This window comes from Mixophyes fleayi, chromosome 4 (assembly GCF_038048845.1).
Source record: "Mixophyes fleayi isolate aMixFle1 chromosome 4, aMixFle1.hap1, whole genome shotgun sequence".
Lineage (NCBI taxonomy): Eukaryota > Metazoa > Chordata > Amphibia > Anura > Limnodynastidae > Mixophyes > Mixophyes fleayi.
In genome coordinates, this window is record NC_134405.1 from 196,116,735 (window position 1) to 196,135,968 (window position 19,234).

The window sequence follows — 19,234 nt, forward strand, 5'->3', positions numbered from 1 at the left end:
GGGAATGGGGCTGGCGACGTTTGTCCTAATGTGTCTCTTTTCTCAGTTCCCTGATTGTCAGTAACTTTTCCACGACCTTCAGGCAGCAGTAGATGGGAGTGCAGCCTATATATTAGGGTATTTTCAAATGCAATATTTTACTGACTTGGCTTCTGCAAAATCCCAAGATCCGAGGAAATGATGGAAGGCCTTAGGGAAACTAAAATTGACAGAGCAGGGTATATCGGGCTGAAAAAAAGCTGAGGCCAGGCTGGTGTAATGAGGGGGAATAATCTGGTACAGTGAGGGGGGGACAGGCTGATATAATGATGGGCATAGGCTGGTATCAGGATTTTAGGACAATTTATGAAACTACTACAGTAATGCCCAGTTAAGCGTTTCAAGGACCCTAAAAGACGTATAGTAAAATATTGGGACATTCTAAGTTCAGCATATTCTCCAAATAGGAAACATAATTGATCAAAGAAATACTTCCCACTAACACATGTTTGTGGGAAGTTCATAACTTCTGAAAGCAACAAAATAAAGTGCCATACACCATGAAGAAACTATTGGGATGATGTATCACCCAAAGGGATACAGCATCATGTTTCATGCATATATACATGTTTTTTATGTATATGTGTAGGAAATTATACCATGTTTGGAGGAAGTAATGCCATATCTCTGCTATGTTCCATAAAGGAGTTATTGTATATTTTAAGAACCCCTTAACAGAACTGTTATCTTTACACCTCTTTCAGTGATGTTGTAATGAGGTTATCAGGGAGGGAGTCCAGAGGTGATGGATACAAGTGTTAGCCTGGTTTAGCACTGACCACCTAGAGGAGCAGAGTCTAACGGATTCCCCAGTCTCCACCAAGAACCTCCGCAAGGCAGGATGGGCTTAGTATCCGGGGACCCGCAGGTCACGGGCCTCTGAAATGCCACTAGACGTGACACCGTAGAGGTGGAGGATGGGTAATCCAGAACCAGGTCAGCAAGCCAGGGACTGGTACACTGGCGGTAGCAGGGTATAAAATTAGTATGCAGAAGGGAAGTCCAATAACCAGCTGGGAACTGGTACATGGGCAGTAGTGCAGTACAAAATCAGGATCCGAGAGAGAGTGGTCAAAAACGAGCAAGGACTGGTACACAAGAAGTTGATAGGCAGAGAAGCAATCCAAGGGAACAGCACAGGAAAGCTCAGCTTCTGCACCATAACAGGGAGTGAGACTGGTGTGTAAACCTATTGCTCTGACACTGCTAGAGTGTCAGAGTGAGCTTTATATACTCTGCAGGTTTGAATATTCCACCTACCAGCCACAATCATGTGACCACCCAAACCAGGAAGTGTTGATCTTTACACAGAGGCCCAAGGAATCAGCAGCACAGGAGTGTGGAGCAGGTAAGTTTTGTGACAGATGTTAAAGAAGGGGAAAGGAAAAGGTTTAAAAGTATTGAAATGATTTGGGAAAATGTCAGTTTTGGGGATCAGTCTGCTACTGAGAAAATGTCCAGTTGTCTAAGGATTCCCCCAGATCACAGATTACGTGAAATAGTTTGTGAGTATAGGTCTTCCTTATTTGTGATTTATTTTGTTTTATATTAAGAAAGTGTTTTGCATTCATTTTTCTGTACGGCAATTTGTTATAATTTAACTATTTTTGTTAAACAAGCATTGTGACTTTTTGTTAAATTAAATCTCATTTAAAAACGTGTACAGTGTTGGACTGGGGCACGAAGGACCCACCGGGGCAATTTAATAGTGTATATGCAGTGCCCTACAAACGGGGCTGCACTACTGCAGAGGTGTGGCCAGCCACCCAAGACAAGGGCAAGCACTAGACTGGGATTTTCAAGTTTAGGTTCTAATTCCATTTTTGGATAAGACCGGGAGTAACTGAAAAACTGATCAGCTTTTGAACTTAATCGTAGGCTCCTATTTATTATATGGAGAAAAGCTCTCAATTTTTTCCAATTTATAGCCTCTCCCTAAACATCAAAGGTTGGCCGTTGGGTTTCACAAGTGGTAGAACACCACAGGGACAATTTTCACCGGGTTTCTCCCAGCGAACAGGAGGTGATTGCAGGGACTCAGGCATTAATGAATGAAAAAATGGTTTATTTAAGCAAAGCAGTTTTCATTTCGGATTCCATCCAAAGTATTTCATTTTTTAAAAACACGTTTTATATGTTTTTTTAACATTTAATTTTATTTATTTTTTCTAATGGAACACTGAAATCAGGAGGTTTTCTATTGCTGCAATCAGCAGTGATAAAAAAAAACAGCCCTGTTTCCTCTTGATAGTTGTAGGCCTCTTAGTGGTGGCATGACTTTGTGTTTGAGTGTGGGATTTTTTTGAGGAGGTTAGTCATTTTTAGACAGAACATGTATTTTGATTTTGAGTAAACTGTCACACCCACATGCCACATGTGACAGCTTGTATACTGAATAGGCACATGCTGGTATAATTAGGGTTCACAGGCTTATAAGAGAGGTACAAACGAATCCACTAAGGGAGCAAAGGATGATATAATGAGATAGGGTTAGAACACTGGATTTCCGTGTCCCATTGCAAAATTTGGGAGAGAGCCCACCAATTTTAATAAAAGGGCACTATATTGTCTAAAAATCTATTTTTCGGTGAAATGAATAACTCAATACATGTGGTTCATATTTGGTTCATATACTCTTTTCTATTTGGTACAGAAAGATGTCTGTCTTATAAACACCACTTTTTCACTCAAATAGCTGAGTTGGTGTGATTGGATTGCTTTGGGCATAATTTGTATATAATATATTAAAATAATTCCACTCATAACCCTTTTTCATAGCAAACTCTGCTTACAGTTCAGTTACCAAAATGGCAGAGGGAAGGCTGATGTCCAGGACCCATGCTGTTTAGGAGATACTCCCTCCACAGCACCTTATCAATGATTGATTCTCCTTCCTCAGCTGGACAATTTAGTAATGTTCACTTAATTGACAGTTTAGTAATGGACACAATTGATTTGGATGCGTGTAGGAGATAAAAGATAATCTAAATGACCAGCGCCAACCCATTCAAGGCAGAAAAGAAATTCATGCAAGTCCAATTCTGCAGCTCTCGGGGGCCAGGAAACACTCTCACCTATTCTTGAGGTGATAGGTTCATGTAGAGATAAACGTGATTCCTTTCTCTTTCAGTCTCCTCTAAATTCTGATATAACAATGTCTCTTTGCAAAAAGATGATGAGCCTGTGTAATTAGAATTTGCTTTAAGCAGCTCTTCCCTCATCTCCCAACACTGAAATGCTTTTAAGAAAGTGCTCACATGTTGTGCTGGTTTGTATGTTTTGATTTAGAATGTCGTGCTGAAATCAAACTTTTCTAATCGGGGTGCCTAGAAAATTCTGGGCTTATTAAAAAGACATAGAAAGGAAAATTTATATTCGCATTTCTGAAGCAAGTAGCATAAATCTGTTATGCAAACCTTTCATGTGTCTCTGTATTTCTATGTCTCCATTTCTTCTTCTGTCACATTTGTCCATTTGTCAAACTTCCTGTAGCCCACAATCCTTTCATACTTCTGCACCATTGTATTTAGCATTATCTGTATCATGAATGTCATTCTCAAAACAAGGCACATATATATCAACATGGGATTGAATGACAATTCTATTAATTATTCATAGATACAAAAAAGTATTATACAGCCATAGATCCATTCCAGCGATCTGCAGCTGCCCTATGACAAGTGAGAGTTCTTCTGCTTATGAACCACTTCTTGGACAGATGCTACAATAACCTTTTTCATTCCTGCCCTTTGCCAATTTCTGTTTCCAGCACTTTATGTTTAAAAATAGCTTCGTTAAGTAGAGTAAAGTTATTTTTGTTATCTGCGAAAGTCGCTGCTGCTAAAACTCGGTATGCTGACTATTTATTGATTTAAGAAGACCCGTGAGTGCCTTTCCTCAGATTATTTCTCAGTTCTCCACAAGTAACAAATGGGGTGCTTTGTACAATCTACTTGTGGAGTGCAAGTCTTTTTGTGCACGTTTCTAATATGGGTATTTTTGAAATTTAAGCAATGCGAGTCACTTACATCATTAATAATTCATATATAGAAAATGACCACAATTGTGAATACTGTGTAATAATTAGTTCTGACAAATATTTAGATAATATAGTTCTTAGACTAGTTAACTGTTAATTCCCAAGTGCTTTGGAAGTGTGTGTGTGTGTATGTATGTATGTATGTATGTATGTATGTATATATATATATATATATATATATATATATATATATATATATGTGTGTGTGTGTGTATATATATATATATATATATATATATATATATATATATATATATATAAAATTATATTTGTCTTAAGATCGTATTGGGGAGTGAGTGAACTGCCTAGCAGCCTTTGAACGGCACCTCATCAGGTGCAACTCCTGATTATCCAGCAACTTGCCAGATCTCTGGAAAACCCAAAATAGGCCACATGAATGCAGTCCACCCTTCTCTCTCCAATCATAACCCCTGGGTCCCTTTCCAGTTTGTCTTATTATTGAAGTCAGTCTCTAGGAAGCTTTTCCCAACCACAAACAATCTCCCTGGGGTTCAGAACTTATATACCTGCCATACTCTACTTTCCCAGTGCTTCTGTCACCATATATACACATACACCCATCAGCCACAACATTAAAGCCACTGAGAAGAGAAGTGAATAACATTGATTATCTTGTAACAATGAAACCTGTCAAGGGGAGGGATATATTAGGCAGCAAGTGAACAGTCAGTTCTTGAAGTTGATGTGTTGGAAGCCAGAAAAATGGCCAAGTGTAAGGATCCTGAGTGACTTTGACAAGCATCAAATTGTAATAGCCAGACAACTCATAGCATCTCTAAAACACAGGTCATATGGGGTGTTTCTGGTATGCAATGGTTAGACACAATTACTCCAAAATAGACAAAGCACAGAGAAAAGCACTAACTTTTTTATTATATTATGTAGCCAATTAATTGCAGGACTAATTACATTTTCTGATTATGTTTTAAATCCAAGAACACATAAACATGTTCTTGATAGTCCTCTGTAAGGCAGCTATTTCATGTTGTGTTCATTAAATATTGAGCGAAATTACCTTCTATAATGAATGTACTTAAACTTATTCTTTCAGGATTGGGAATTTCCACACTTCATGGGTGATGTTGATGTCAATCTCCCTGGTTTACCTACTGCTCACATGCAGTTCAAGCTGCCACACTTTCAACGGATATTTAAAGAAGAATACCATATACATATTACTGGTATGTTTACATATTGGGGATAGGATCATGATCACACTGTTAATATAATGATGTTTTTCGGTTTATCAGCAAATACTATGTTTTTGCAGTTACACATGAGCATACCATGTTCAGTACTGTGTAGCTATTATTGGTGCAATAAAGTTACTATATCATGACATGTTTACTAAGCTTGGTTATAATGTAATATATTTGCATTTTAAAATGACTTTAAAATATACGAATTTCTAATGTCTAGAATATAAGAATATACAGTTTTAATTGCTTTCAGTATACGGAATAGGAGGAGTAATGTACAACTGGTGAAATTAGCTATTTCCAGGGACAAAAATCTCTAGATACAAATCTTCAAAACTAAGCTTGTAACAATAGGGACAGTTGGCTGCTATAGGTTTGGTGTTTTATAGCACAGTATGTAGTAAATGTTATCAGGTTTATGAGTAATATTCCCACTATAGGAGCCCATTCCAGCTGTATTCCGCTGAGAGAGTTTTTTTTAGCTGTGTTTTATGTGAATTCTCATTGATTTCAATGCATGAAATAAATGTGAAAGGGAGGGTTAACACACACAATCTGCAGCATGCTGTGTGCAACAACAAATTAATGAAATGACTCGAACTATAGGAAAAAGTAATTAAGATGGCAAAAAGACTAAAGTTTGCAACTTGCAACCTCTCTACAGTCATCACATGTATGATCTTGACTCCAGTTTGTGACCATTCAAATATGTTTGTGGCCAGCCCTTATAACTTCCTTAGACGACTTATTATATATCAATAGTTATTCAGCTCATAGTTAGGGCATCTCTGTGGCCCTTATCATGTAAATAATTGGAAATCACAGATCTGGGTGATAAATCTATTTGCACTTGGTTAGAAAGAGAAATTATCGTTCCTGATTCCAAATGCAGCCATTCACTTTCTCACTGGATAAATATGAAATGGGCATAACTTAGCATGCCATCCCATTAAAATAAATCTGCAAAAAAAACACTGCCATTTAAAAAGAAACCATCATACTGTGAACATCATGCTATAAATAAAAAATAAATTCTCTGTCTTTAATGTTAGAATTTATTTCATGATTAGTACAGCCTGAATTAATTATTCATTGGACTCAATAAGGGTCTCTCCAATGTCTGTTAATTGATGGAGCAGGGTGGCTTGGAGTATTTGACTGAAAAGCCCACTTTCATGTACACTGCTACCATGGAGGGTGTCACGGGCACTAGGAGTCTTTACCCAGGGATCACCAGGTGGTAGGCTTACCAGAGCAATATAGATGGTAATAGGGTACTCTGGTAGCTGGGTGATCACGGAACAGGAAATGGTAGATGATGAGATGCTCAGGAAAGTCTATGACTAGCAGCACTGGTAATATGGAGGTAATAATACACGAGGAACTGTATGGACAAGGGCACGTGAAGGTAGTCAGTGGTCTGCGATAGCAAGTTGTACCACTGCTGTAGTGAGGAGGAATGTCCAACAGAAACAAGGAGGTGATGAGAGTCAGCGGTCTGCGGATAGCAAGTTGTACCGCTGTCTGAGTGAAGGAATGGAATCCAAGTGGAGGTATCCGGGTAGTCAGTGGTCTGCGGTAGCAAGTTGTACCACTGCTGTGTGAGAGGATACTGGAACAGGTGATACAGGAAACAGGGATCAGTGGTCTGTCATCAGCAAGTTGTACCACTGAATATATATGTGAGGAGGTGCACGGGGAGAGACTGCAACACAGGATATACACGGGCATCTTATATACGATCCACAGTAATATGCACAATATATATATAAATGACTGAACAGGTCTGCAAATATAGAAAGTCTCTTGAAGTAATCCAGCACAAGATAACACAGTCAATGATGGCAATAGACTCAGCGGATAGCAGACTCCAGAGGAGAACCAACACAGTCCAGCAAGATATGCAATACACCAGCACAGTCAATGAGAAGTATGCATACCGTGGTTCAGAAGCAGGCAGTCAGATAGGAGTGCAGCGATACCTGAGCGGCAGAAGGCCGGCTGGATGAGAAGTCCCTGGATGGATGAGGCAGCGGTCTAGTAGGTGCAGCGCACAGGTAAGTAGACCAACAGGGACACGAATCCACAGGAATCAGTAACACGTGGAACTGGACTCATGGAGGACCCAGGAGAATGGAGATGATCCAGCAGAGGAGTAGTTGATGAGATACGAATCCAATGCTGACTGGAGGGTAGAGACCAGCGGGACACGTGAAGGCGTGGAGAGCGGATCAGCAGTAGATGGACGATAGCGTTGACAGCAGCAGCAGGACTCTGCGGGCACACGGAGGTAACCAGTAGCAACCAATAGGTGCCAGCAGCGATGGAACACGGGAGAGCAGAGTAGACCAGGTGCTGTTGATCACGGAGAGGAGTGGATGGCAATGAGAGCAGCAGTCTCGAGGAAACATAGGAGAGCTGAGATGAGACTGCAGTGCACGGAGGCAGCGGATAGGAATCAGCTAGCAGTCCCGATGATGAACACAGGCGAGTTGCAAGCTGGAGACTGTAGTGCACGGAGGCAGCGGATAGGAATCAGCTAGCAGTCACGATGATGAACACAGGCGAGTTGCAAGCTGGAGACTGCAGAGCACGGAGGCAGCGGATAGGAATCAGCTAGCAGTCACGATGATGAACACAGGCGAGTTGCAAGCTGGAGACTGTAGTACACGGAGGCAGCGGATAGGAATCAGCTCACAGACTTGATGATGAACAGGTGAGTGGATGTGGAGCGAAGGCTGTAGTGCACGGAGGCAGCGGATAGGAATCAGCAAACAGTCACAATGATATATAATAGCGTTGATGTGGTTTAGAAGACTGTAGTGCACGGAGGCAGCGGATAGGAATCAGCAAACAGTCACAATGATATATAATAGCGTTGAAGTGGTTTAGAAGACTGTAGTGCACGGAGGCAGCGGATAGGAATCAGCAAACAGTCACGATGATACAGTTGATGGTAGAAGTGGTAAGGGAACATGGAAGGCATTAGAAATCCGAAGATTCTTAGGAAGAAGAAGTTTCACACATACTGGATTGATTACTTGAATGATCCTATATGGACCAATAAAACGAGGGGCGAATTTCATGGATGGAACCTTCAAACGAATATTTTTGGTGGATAACCAGACACGATCTCCAATTTTTAGTGGTGGAATAGCCCGCCTCTTCTTATCTGCGAAAGATTTTATATTTGATAGATGTCTTCTTTAAACAGGTTTTGACCTGAGACCAGATATTTTTAAAGGTCTGACAAACAGTTTCCACCGCAGGAACTTGGGTGGGCGGGAGGGCAGGAAATTCCGGAAAAGACGAATGGTGACCGTAGACCACAAAAAATGGAGTTTTGGATGATGACTCATGGTACATGTTGTTATGGGCGAATTCAGCCCAAGGAAGCAACTCTACCCAGTTGTCTTGATTGGCTGATGAAAACATTCTTATAAAAGTCTCAAGATCTTGATTGACACGTTCAGTTTGTCCGTTAGATTGTGGATGGTAAGAAGATGAGAGTGCTAATCGTATGCCCAAGGTTTTACAAAGGGCTCGCCAGAATCTGGAAACGAATTGTACTCCTCTATCAGACACAATCTCAGACGGACATCCATGGATACGGAAGATCTCTTTAATGAAATGTTCAGCCAGGATAGACGAGGAAGGCAAACCAGACAGAGGGATGAAATGAGCCATCTTCGAAAATCTGTCCACCACCACCCAAATAGTGTTATGATTCTTACTAGGTGGTAAGTCAGTAACGAAATCCATACTAATATGGGTCCATGGTTTGGACGGAATGGGTAGTGGTCGCAGCAACCCTGCTGGAGTTCTGCGGGAGGATTTGAACTGGGAACATAGTTCACAGGAAGCAATGAACTCTTTGACGTCTCTCCTCATTGAAGGCCACCAGTAACTTCGAGAGAGAATCTCAAAGGTCTTGTGTTCACCGGCGTGTCCAGAAAAACGAGAGGCATGGAACCACAAAAGGATTTTCCTCCTTAGAGTAGGAGGCACGAGGGTCTTCCCAAATGGTAGCGTTTTGGTGGATGAAGCAGCCAGTGAGATACATTTGGGGTCTAGAATGGTATGGTTGGAAACCTCTTCTATATCAGAGGACGTCACAAAGGCTCTAGATAAAGCGTCCGCTTTTTTGTTCTTGGCAGCTGGTTTGAAGGTTATTATTAATTCAAAACGGGAAAAGAAAAGAGACCATCTTGCTTGACGAGGGTTCAAGCATTGGGCAGACTGGAGATATGACAAGTTCTTATGATCCGTGAAGATCGTCACCGGATGGCGAGCTCCCTCCAATAAGTATCTCCATTCCTCTAATGCAGCTTTGATAGCCAGTAATTCCTTGTCCCCGATAGTATAATTCTTCTCTGCGGGCAGGAGACCCCGAGAATAGAAGGCACAAGGATGGAATTTTTGCTGTTCCGAGCGTTGGGAGAGAATAGCTCCTAAGCCCACATTAGAGGCATCTACTTCTAGAAAGAAGGGGAGTGTCACATCAGGCTGTCGAAGGATTGGAGCCGAAGAGAAGGACTCTTTTAGTGTTTGAAAGGCTTGAAGAGCCTCAGGTGACCATTGCTTAGGATTAGCCCCTTTCCGAGTCAGGGCCACAATAGGAGATGCAATGGAAGAAAAGTCTTGAATGAAGCGTCTATAGTAATTGGCAAAACCTAAAAAACGCTGGATAGCACGAAGAGTAGTTGGCTGGGGCCAATGTAGTACAGCATTCACCTTGTCTGGATCCATCTTCAGGCCAACTCCGGAAACTATATACCCCAAGAATGGAATCTGGGGTAATTCGAATGAACATTTTTCTAATTTACAGAACAATGAATTTTTCCGTAGCCTGGAGAGGACTTCTGCCACATGTTGGTGGTGAGAAGGCAGGTCCTGTGAAAAGATCAATATGTCGTCCAGGTAGACGACGACACATACATATAATAAGTCCCGAAAGATCTCATTGATGAAGCCTTGAAAAACAGCGGGGGCATTACACAGCCCGAAAGGCATTACCAGATATTCGTAATGCCCGTCTCTGGTGTTAAACGCTGTCTTCCATTCGTCACCGGAACGGATTCTGATTAAATTGTAGGCACCACGAAGATCCAACTTAGTAAAGATACGGGCTCCCTTGATGCGATCGAATAGCTCAGTGATCAGCGGAATGGGATACCGATTCTTGATAGTAATGGCATTGAGTCCACGAAAATCTATGCAAGGGCGTAATGATCCATCCTTCTTTTTGACGAAGAAGAACCCAGCTCCAGCGGGAGAGGTGGAAGGTCGAATAAACCCACGCTGGAGGTTCTCCTGTATATACTCAGATGTAGCTTGAGTTTCAGGTAACGAGAGTGGATAGACCCGGCCCCTGGGAGGAGTCTTGCCAGGAAGAAGGTCGATCGGACAATCCCAAGAACGATGAGGAGGAAGACGTTCAGACTGAGCTTTATCAAAAACATCAGTAAAAGAAGCATATTGAGGAGGGAGTCCCGGTGAGGTAGATGAGATGGAAGATTGCTGTACTTTGAGAGGAATGACTTGGGAAAGGCAACGATGGTGACATTCAGACCCCCAAGACGTGACTTGAGGGGTGCGCCAGTCAATCTGGGGAGAGTGACACTGAAGCCATGGAAGGCCTAAGACAATCGGACTTGTCGTCACAGGAAGGATTAAAAACGATATTTCTTCATGATGCAGGACACCAATCTGAAGGGTTACTGGCGACGTACTCTGGGTGATGAGACCGTTGATGAGACGTGATCCATCTATAGCCGTCACAGTAATGGGAGTTTTTAAGGTAATCACTGGTAGAGACCATTGATTTACTAATGATTTGGAAATAAAATTTCCTGCTGCTCCGGAATCAATCAATGCCTGTGACTCAAAGGTTTTGGTAGCACAGGAAATCGTAACATCAAAGGCGCAGACTTTAGATTTCATGGAAGATGGAGAGGACTCCAGGGACCCTAACTTCACCTCTCCAGAACTAGTTAGGGCCTGGCATTTCCCGATCTCTTAGGGCACGAGCTGAGAATATGAGTGGAATCAGCACAATAGATACAGAGTCTATTCTTTACTCTTCGTTTCCTTTCCTCTGAAGATAATTTGGAACGTCCTATCTCCATGGGAATCACAGAGGGTGAAACTGGACGAAATTGAGGGTTAGAACGAAGAGGTGCTTTAGCTGAAGTTGTTCTCTCAGCCTCTCTTTCACGAAATCTCATATCAACACGATGGCATAGAGAGATCAAATCTTCAAGTGACGAAGGAAGCTCTTGAGTAGTCAGTGCATCTTTAATTTTATCGGAAAGCCCCTGCCAGAAGGCGGCAACTAGGGCTTCAGTGTTCCACTGAAGTTCAGAGGCTAAGATCCTAAATTGAATGACGTACTGGCCTACTGTATGAGATCCTTGTCGCAGACGGAGGATGCTGGAAGCAGCGGAGGTCACACGACCTGGTTCATCGAACACACTTCGGAATGTAGAAATGAATTTGGCACTATCTTGTAATATTGGATCGTTTCTTTCCCACAGAGGGGAGGCCCAAGCCAGGGCTTGTCCTGAAAACAAAGAGATAAGATAGGCCACTCTGGAACGATGGGTAGAAAAATTTTGAGGTTGGAGCTCAAAATGGACTGAACATTGATTAAGGAAACCCCTACAAGTTTTGGGGTCTCCATCGTACTTTGACGGAGTAGGCAGGTGAAGCGTGGAAGCTGTAGACACCTGGGATGGCACTGGGGAAACGGAGGAAAGCACAGGAGCCTCAGTAGTTGCTGTCACAGTCTGTCCAGATGTTCCTTGGGAGGTTAATGACTGATAACACTGAAGTAACAGCTGTTGGCGGGCATCCTGTTGCTCCACACGGCTGACCAGATGCTGCAGCATCTCTTTGGCGGTAGGTTCCGTATCTGGGTCTGTCATGGCCTGATCTTACTGTCACGGGCACTAGGAGTCTTTACCCAGGGATCACCAGGTGGTAGGCTTACCAGAGCAATGTAGATGGTAATAGAGTACTCTGGTAGCTGGGTGATCACGGAACAGGAAATGGTAGATGATGAGATGCTCAGGAAAGTCTATGACTAGCAGCACTGGTAATATGGAGGTAATAATACACGAGGAACTGTATGGACAAGGGCACGTGAAGGTAGTCAGTGGTCTGCGATAGCAAGTTGTACCACTGCTGTAGTGAGGAGGAATGTCCAACAGAAACAAGGAGGTGATGAGAGTCAGCGGTCTGCGGATAGCAAGTTGTACCGCTGTCTGAGTGAAGGAATGGAATCCAAGTGGAGGTATCCGGGTAGTCAGTGGTCTGCGGTAGCAAGTTGTACCACTGCTGTGTGAGAGGATACTGGAACAGGTGATACAGGAAACAGGGATCAGTGGTCTGTCATCAGCAAGTTGTACCACTGAATATATATGTGAGGAGGTGCACGGGGAGAGACTGCAACACAGGATATACACGGGCACCTTATATACGATCCACAGTAATATGCACAATATATATATAAATGACTGAACAGGTCTGCAAATATAGAAAGTCTCTTGAAGTAATCCAGCACAAGATAACACAGTCAATGATGGCAATAGACTCAGCGGATAGCAGACTCCAGAGGAGAACCAACACAGTCCAGCAAGATATGCAATACACCAGCACAGTCAATGAGAAGTATGCATACCGTGGTTCAGAAGCAGGCAGTCAGATAGGAGTGCAGCGATACCTGAGCGGCAGAAGGCCGGCTGGATGAGAAGTCCCTGGATGGATGAGGCAGCGGTCTAGTAGGTGCAGCGCACAGGTAAGTAGACCAACAGGGACACGAATCCACAGGAATCAGTAACACGTGGAACTGGACTCATGGAGGACCCAGGAGAATGGAGATGATCCAGCAGAGGAGTAGTTGATGAGATACGAATCCAATGCTGACTGGAGGGTAGAGACCAGCGGGACACGTGAAGGCGTGGAGAGCGGATCAGCAGTAGATGGACGATAGCGTTGACAGCAGCAGCAGGACTCTGCGGGCACACGGAGGTAACCAGTAGCAACCAATAGGTGCCAGTAGCGATGGAACACGGGAGAGCAGAGTAGACCAGGTGCTGTTGATCACGGAGAGGAGCGGATGGCAATGAGAGCAGCAGTCTCGAGGAAACATAGGAGAGCTGAGATGAGACTGCAGTGCACGGAGGCAGCGGATAGGAATCAGCTAGCAGTCCCGATGATGAACACAGGCGAGTTGCAAGCTGGAGACTGTAGTGCACGGAGGCAGCGGATAGGAATCAGCTAGCAGTCACGATGATGAACACAGGCGAGTTGCAAGCTGGAGACTGCAGAGCACGGAGGCAGCGGATAGGAATCAGCTAGCAGTCACGATGATGAACACAGGCGAGTTGCAAGCTGGAGACTGTAGTACACGGAGGCAGCGGATAGGAATCAGCTCACAGACTTGATGATGAACAGGTGAGTGGATGTGGAGCGAAGGCTGTAGTGCACGGAGGCAGCGGATAGGAATCAGCAAACAGTCACAATGATATATAATAGCGTTGATGTGGTTTAGAAGACTGTAGTGCACGGAGGCAGCAGATAGGAATCAGCAAACAGTCACAATGATATATAATAGCGTTGAAGTGGTTTAGAAGACTGTAGTGCACGGAGGCAGCGGATAGGAATCAGCAAACAGTCACGATGATACAGTTGATGGTAGAAGTGGTAAGGGAACCACAGTAGTAGAAGTGGTTTGGAAACCACAGAGATAGAAGTGGTTTGGAAACCACAGGAATCAGCAGCGCTGAATACACGAGGAATACAGGAACACCTTCAGAGACTCATGGGGAATGAGACTCCAAGATCAGGCAACGTGGTGTTGACCACAGGTGCTTAATATAGGGAGTGTTGCCTGACCTGCCAATTGAGTTAAAGGGACATACACTGAAGTGTAGGAAAGGGCTGCGCATGCGCAGACCCTCAGGATGGAGGACGGCCACGGTTCCTAAATGTCCGGGAAGAAGCACTCACGGTCCGGTGAGTGACAGAGGGATACATTTGAATATCACTGATGTTCCGATATCCTATTGTATTAAAACATTGATCATATCTAGAATAGCGCAGTGTATGAGACAAAACACACCATCCGTTATATTAGTCCACCACCACCAGCAGCTTGCATTTTTGACACAGGACAGGATGTATCCATGGACTCAGATTTTTTTTGCATTTATTAGAATATCCTTTGGTGCTGATGATTGCCTTAGAGCGGTGTTCACAACATGCCCAGATTTACTTGATTATAGCCTACACCCTTTGCTCCTGGAGTCTCTGCCTGTCCACTAGCCAGACCTCTTTTACAAAGAATGGGCTATTGCTTTGTTTCTGTCACACATGTTGACATTATACTGTACAATTCATCAACTTAAATCAGTTCAATCTTTTTCCTTAGTTATCTGCCACTTGGTTATTTTAATATCTCTCCTCTTCAGTTTAATCCAAATCAGTTGATTTTATTCTCAAACTCTGTATTCTTTCTTCTTTGCCGATTTAGAGAGAGGTTGTGTTGTGTGGAGGAAAAAACATTTTCCAACTTCTGCTGCCATTAGATAAAGGCCTACAGTGCGTAATGCTTACTTCAGGCTTTGTTGGCAAGATCTTTTTGTTGTAAACAAGTGCTTCTCAAATCATAAACTAAGCTTAAAACCATTCAATGAAAATATGAAGTGATTGTCCGTAATACCTTATTGTAGAACTTTACAAACAGACTTTTAAACGGACAGTGTGATGTAACACTATGTTAAATCACAATGTCTGTTTACAAGGTTACATGGTGTATTATATCTGTATGTGTTATAAACAAAATGCATTTAGTACTTTTTCATTTATTTGGAAGTCACACCTTATTTCATATTGTTCTTGCATACAGGTAAATGGTTTAACTATGGAATTATCTTTCTTGTATTGATCCTTGATCTTAATATGTGGAAGAACCAAATCTTTTATAAGCCATCAGCATATGGTCAATATTTAGGCCCAGGACAGAAGATATATACTGTTGAAGATACCGAAAGTTTACAAAATCTTAATCAGACAACTTTATCCTGGGAGTGGAGGTCAAATAACACAGACCCATATACTAACAGAAGCTATGTTGATGGAGATATGTTCTTACACAGCAGATTTATTGGAGCAAGCCTGAATGTCAAATGCTTGGCTTTCATTCCAAGTATTATGGCCTTTGTGTTGTTTGGATTCTTTATTTCATTCTTTGGGCGGTTTCAGAAAAGTGAACAAGGTATGGAGAATAAAGATAAATCGTACAAACGCATCAACAGAAAATCTCCTTCTGAGCACAGCAAAGAAATGGGAATGACCATAGAAAACCTTCAAGCTGTGGTAGAGGAACCTTTATGTCTACATGATCCAACACTTACAGCAACAAGGACAAAGGAAAATGAAACAGTGTGTTACTCTTCTGCAACAGATTCCGATCATCTTGCTTCATTATCTCAAGCACAGCCAAGTGCAGACATTGTTGCTTATGAGGATCGGATATGTTAAATATGCAACCATGGCAATAATGTGTAATATTGTGTTGTTAGATTTACCTTTTGTAATAATCATGTACATAATGTTTACAAAATGTACCCCATGGTTATAAATTTATCTGGTGCTCAAAAATGTAAAACCTGCACATTTTTGTATGTTGCTATACTGTATGTGCCTAGATTTAACATTCCTTAGGAAGTAGGTATGCTCCTGAGTTGTAGGACATTGGGGCTTATTTTAATAAAATGATGCAAAGAGCAATGATGTGCTGTAACACATCAAGCAAGCAGACACATAAAAGGAAAACTAGTAAGGAATGAGGTTGTATGAGTTACAGCATATGTTCTATTTGCACTTTTTAAATAAGGCCTATACTGATTATAGATGTACACATTTGTAAAGAAAATTATTGACTCTTGAATTTGACTAGATGTGTGCCTTGATTGTATAATATTTTTTATAAGCAACATTTTTAGATATATTTTTTATATTTTATGTTGTGCATTTTATTTTCTCATCTTTTGCTTAATATTTCAGCACCATAGCAACTTATTATGACTTAATGAATAACGTCTAGTTTAATTTAAAGCAAAGAGGAAATATATAAATCGTTCACTGGTTGGTACAGTGAATACACTTAGAATGACATGAAGTATACATTGTGCCCTGCATGGTTGTAGTTAATGGAATATTAGATCTCAAGTGTTATTATTTAAGAGATAGTGTAGTTAAAAGTCAGACATGTATAGCATTGTGGAAAGATTTATGTGAATAATAAATGTACCGATTTAGGTGATCATTGTGTTTAATGTTCCAAAAGTGTCAAAATGTAATGTTATTAAATTGCACTTAAATGTTCACAGTGATTCTTAGAGATTGAGTGCATTCATAGTGATAATGTAGGCTTTGTTAGAGGTGGTTAAGACCACATTTTAAATATAAAATAGCACAGCAAAGAGAAGACTTAACATATAAGTTGCTTTATCATCCAGTAAATACAATCTTAAACAATGTTGAATGTGTCTTAATAAAATTGTGCAGAATAGAGCTTTCTCTATAATATTAACATTAAAAACATTGCCAATATTATTATAAATAAATTGAAATAGTAATTATGTACTTATTATCATATTGTTTTGCAGACAGATGTAAGATGAGCCTGGAATTCATATGCAGTTTAGGATTGGTAAATACAAGATTGCATTGTGATCTGTGTTTTATATAGCAGGTTTCATAATACCCAGATGTAATTTTTATAAGTATGTAAAGCGGTATCCTAAATTACATTATGTTTTTGTTGTAGCGTTGTAGTAATGTCTATTTAAATAATTCACTCACACCTGCCTTGGATATCAGTATACAGGCCTTCTTGGACAGACTTTGTATGGGTGAGTAAGATTTACTTTACCAAGTACTCCTATTCTTAAAATAAGGGAAAAGAATATCAATTCTCATGGTATAGTAAGTTTGTTAATAGAGATCTCCAGCCAAAGCTTGAAATCTAGTACTTGGGTGGAGTTCAGTGTATCAATATAAAATGCAAAATCTCTGCACCAGCAAGATATGCACCAGGTTTACGTGCGTATACCGTAAAGTACGCTCATTTGCGAATGTACTGTATTTCTAAATTAACACTGATTGCAATTAACAAATGACCCTTTACAGCATACTGAATACAGTAATGTTACATTAACATTGTATATTTCTGGTATACTGCCACATCCCCACTATGAACTATTTGGCTTTATTGGATTTGTTTGGAACATAATTATTACTACCTTATTAAATTTGTATTGATAGTCTATGTATTGTCCATTGACAGTGTTATGTGACTACCCATTTGTAACCAATAAACACTTTGGCACCTTCACTATTAACACTTTATCACATATATGTATACTGTACTGTCACTGCAACTCTAATGGCTCATGTTAATCACACTGTTTGTTACTAATACATTCACTTAATTTGAATAAAATAATCAAAGTTATGCTAAATCAAACAGCGAGATGTGAACAAAAATAAAAATTTTATTTATATAAAATTTGTTTTTTTTGGAAAAGTAATTTTCTTGATAAAAGATTAATAGTTTCTCTTCTAATAAATCTATATAATTCAGCATATTGCCCAGACAATCTTGCATAATACTTAATTGGTTATGTAGGCCATCCAGGTATGGCTAGATCCTCTGCTTTTGTGTTGAAGGAGGGATTTCCTTGTCAGCAGCATCAGTGGGTAAGAAAAAGCAAAACTATTGGTGTTGCAATAATCATTTATTTTCACTTATTAAGTATGCCCTACTTAGACAAGTTGTACATATATTTGGGTAATTTTTTTTTTTTTTTTTACATTTTTCATGGCCTATATCCTTTTGGATTATGCAATCGTCTGTTTTAGGCTTATAATAAGCAACAATTATACATAGCTTTACTTTATAGAGGAGACACCAAGTTTGTTCCCATGCCCAGAGTTTGGAGAATCTTCTATGAATCTTCTATTTGCACAAAATTATTCTACATATCTACATTCTACATATCTCTTATAGAATGCCATCATAGCACACTTTGCAATTCTTTACATTTCTCCAAGACTCCCAGACAAATACAAATTGTTTTTTTCATTTTTTGGGCAAAAAGGTGAAAACATAAAATAATAAAGTTTAATTAATGCAAACACCTACATATTCTCTGAAGTTACACCTATACAATCACTCGGCTTGTCCAACATTGACTCATCTAAGGATAAGATGCTGCATTTGTTTACCTTCCATTGTGTTCACCTCCATGACCGTTGCCTCCTCCTCTTCCCCTACCTCCAGGCCTGCCTCTTCTTGCACCTCATCTGGCGCCTCCTCATCTTGTCCTTTGTCCTCCAGGACCATTCTGTTCTTTGCTCTTGCTGATCTGTGAAACAGAGAAGCAGAATAGTTTGAGTTTTATGTTTTTTTTACTCAATAAATGCACAGCTGTATTGCACCGTTATGTCCAATGTAACAATTTTTGAAGATTGCTAAAAAAAAAAGTTAATAATGTACTCTCTTACTACTGATGATATTTTTTGTTAAGTAGCTTACATAAAATCTTGAGAGAACTTTATAAGTGAATGGCCATAATAAATTAGCCGCAAAATAATCCTAAAATTATTTTTTCTTATATTATTTTGTTTGCTTACAGGTTTTAATCTTGGATTTATCAATAACAATTACATAACTTTTTATTTTTATGGGAGGCGGTGTGAGGACGTCTAACAATTACACATTACCGTAACTATAATATTTCAAGTCATCTAGGATTTGGGCCTATATGACAAATTTAATTCTCATGAAAAGGAACTGACAACTTCCGCCTCCTAATGTTCCCCTGCAGCTTAGCGAGGTGCTTAGTTGGCTTCCTCCTTAAATTGC

At 40.7% G+C, this 19,234-nt stretch overlaps 1 protein-coding gene across 1 annotated transcript in view; it reads left to right on the forward strand.

Moving 5' to 3' along the window:
• The window catches only part of TMEM117 (transmembrane protein 117), a 299,423-nt gene extending 281,581 nt beyond the window's left edge, over window positions 1-17,842 (forward strand). Inside the window, exons 7-8 of the mRNA XM_075209075.1 lie at window positions 5,151-5,280; window positions 15,209-17,842. Coding sequence (XP_075065176.1) covers window positions 5,151-5,280; window positions 15,209-15,843 — 765 coding nt within the window. The 3' untranslated portion in view covers window positions 15,844-17,842. The remainder of the gene's footprint in view (window positions 1-5,150; window positions 5,281-15,208) is intronic.
• Window positions 17,843-19,234: the final 1,392 nt, after the last annotated feature.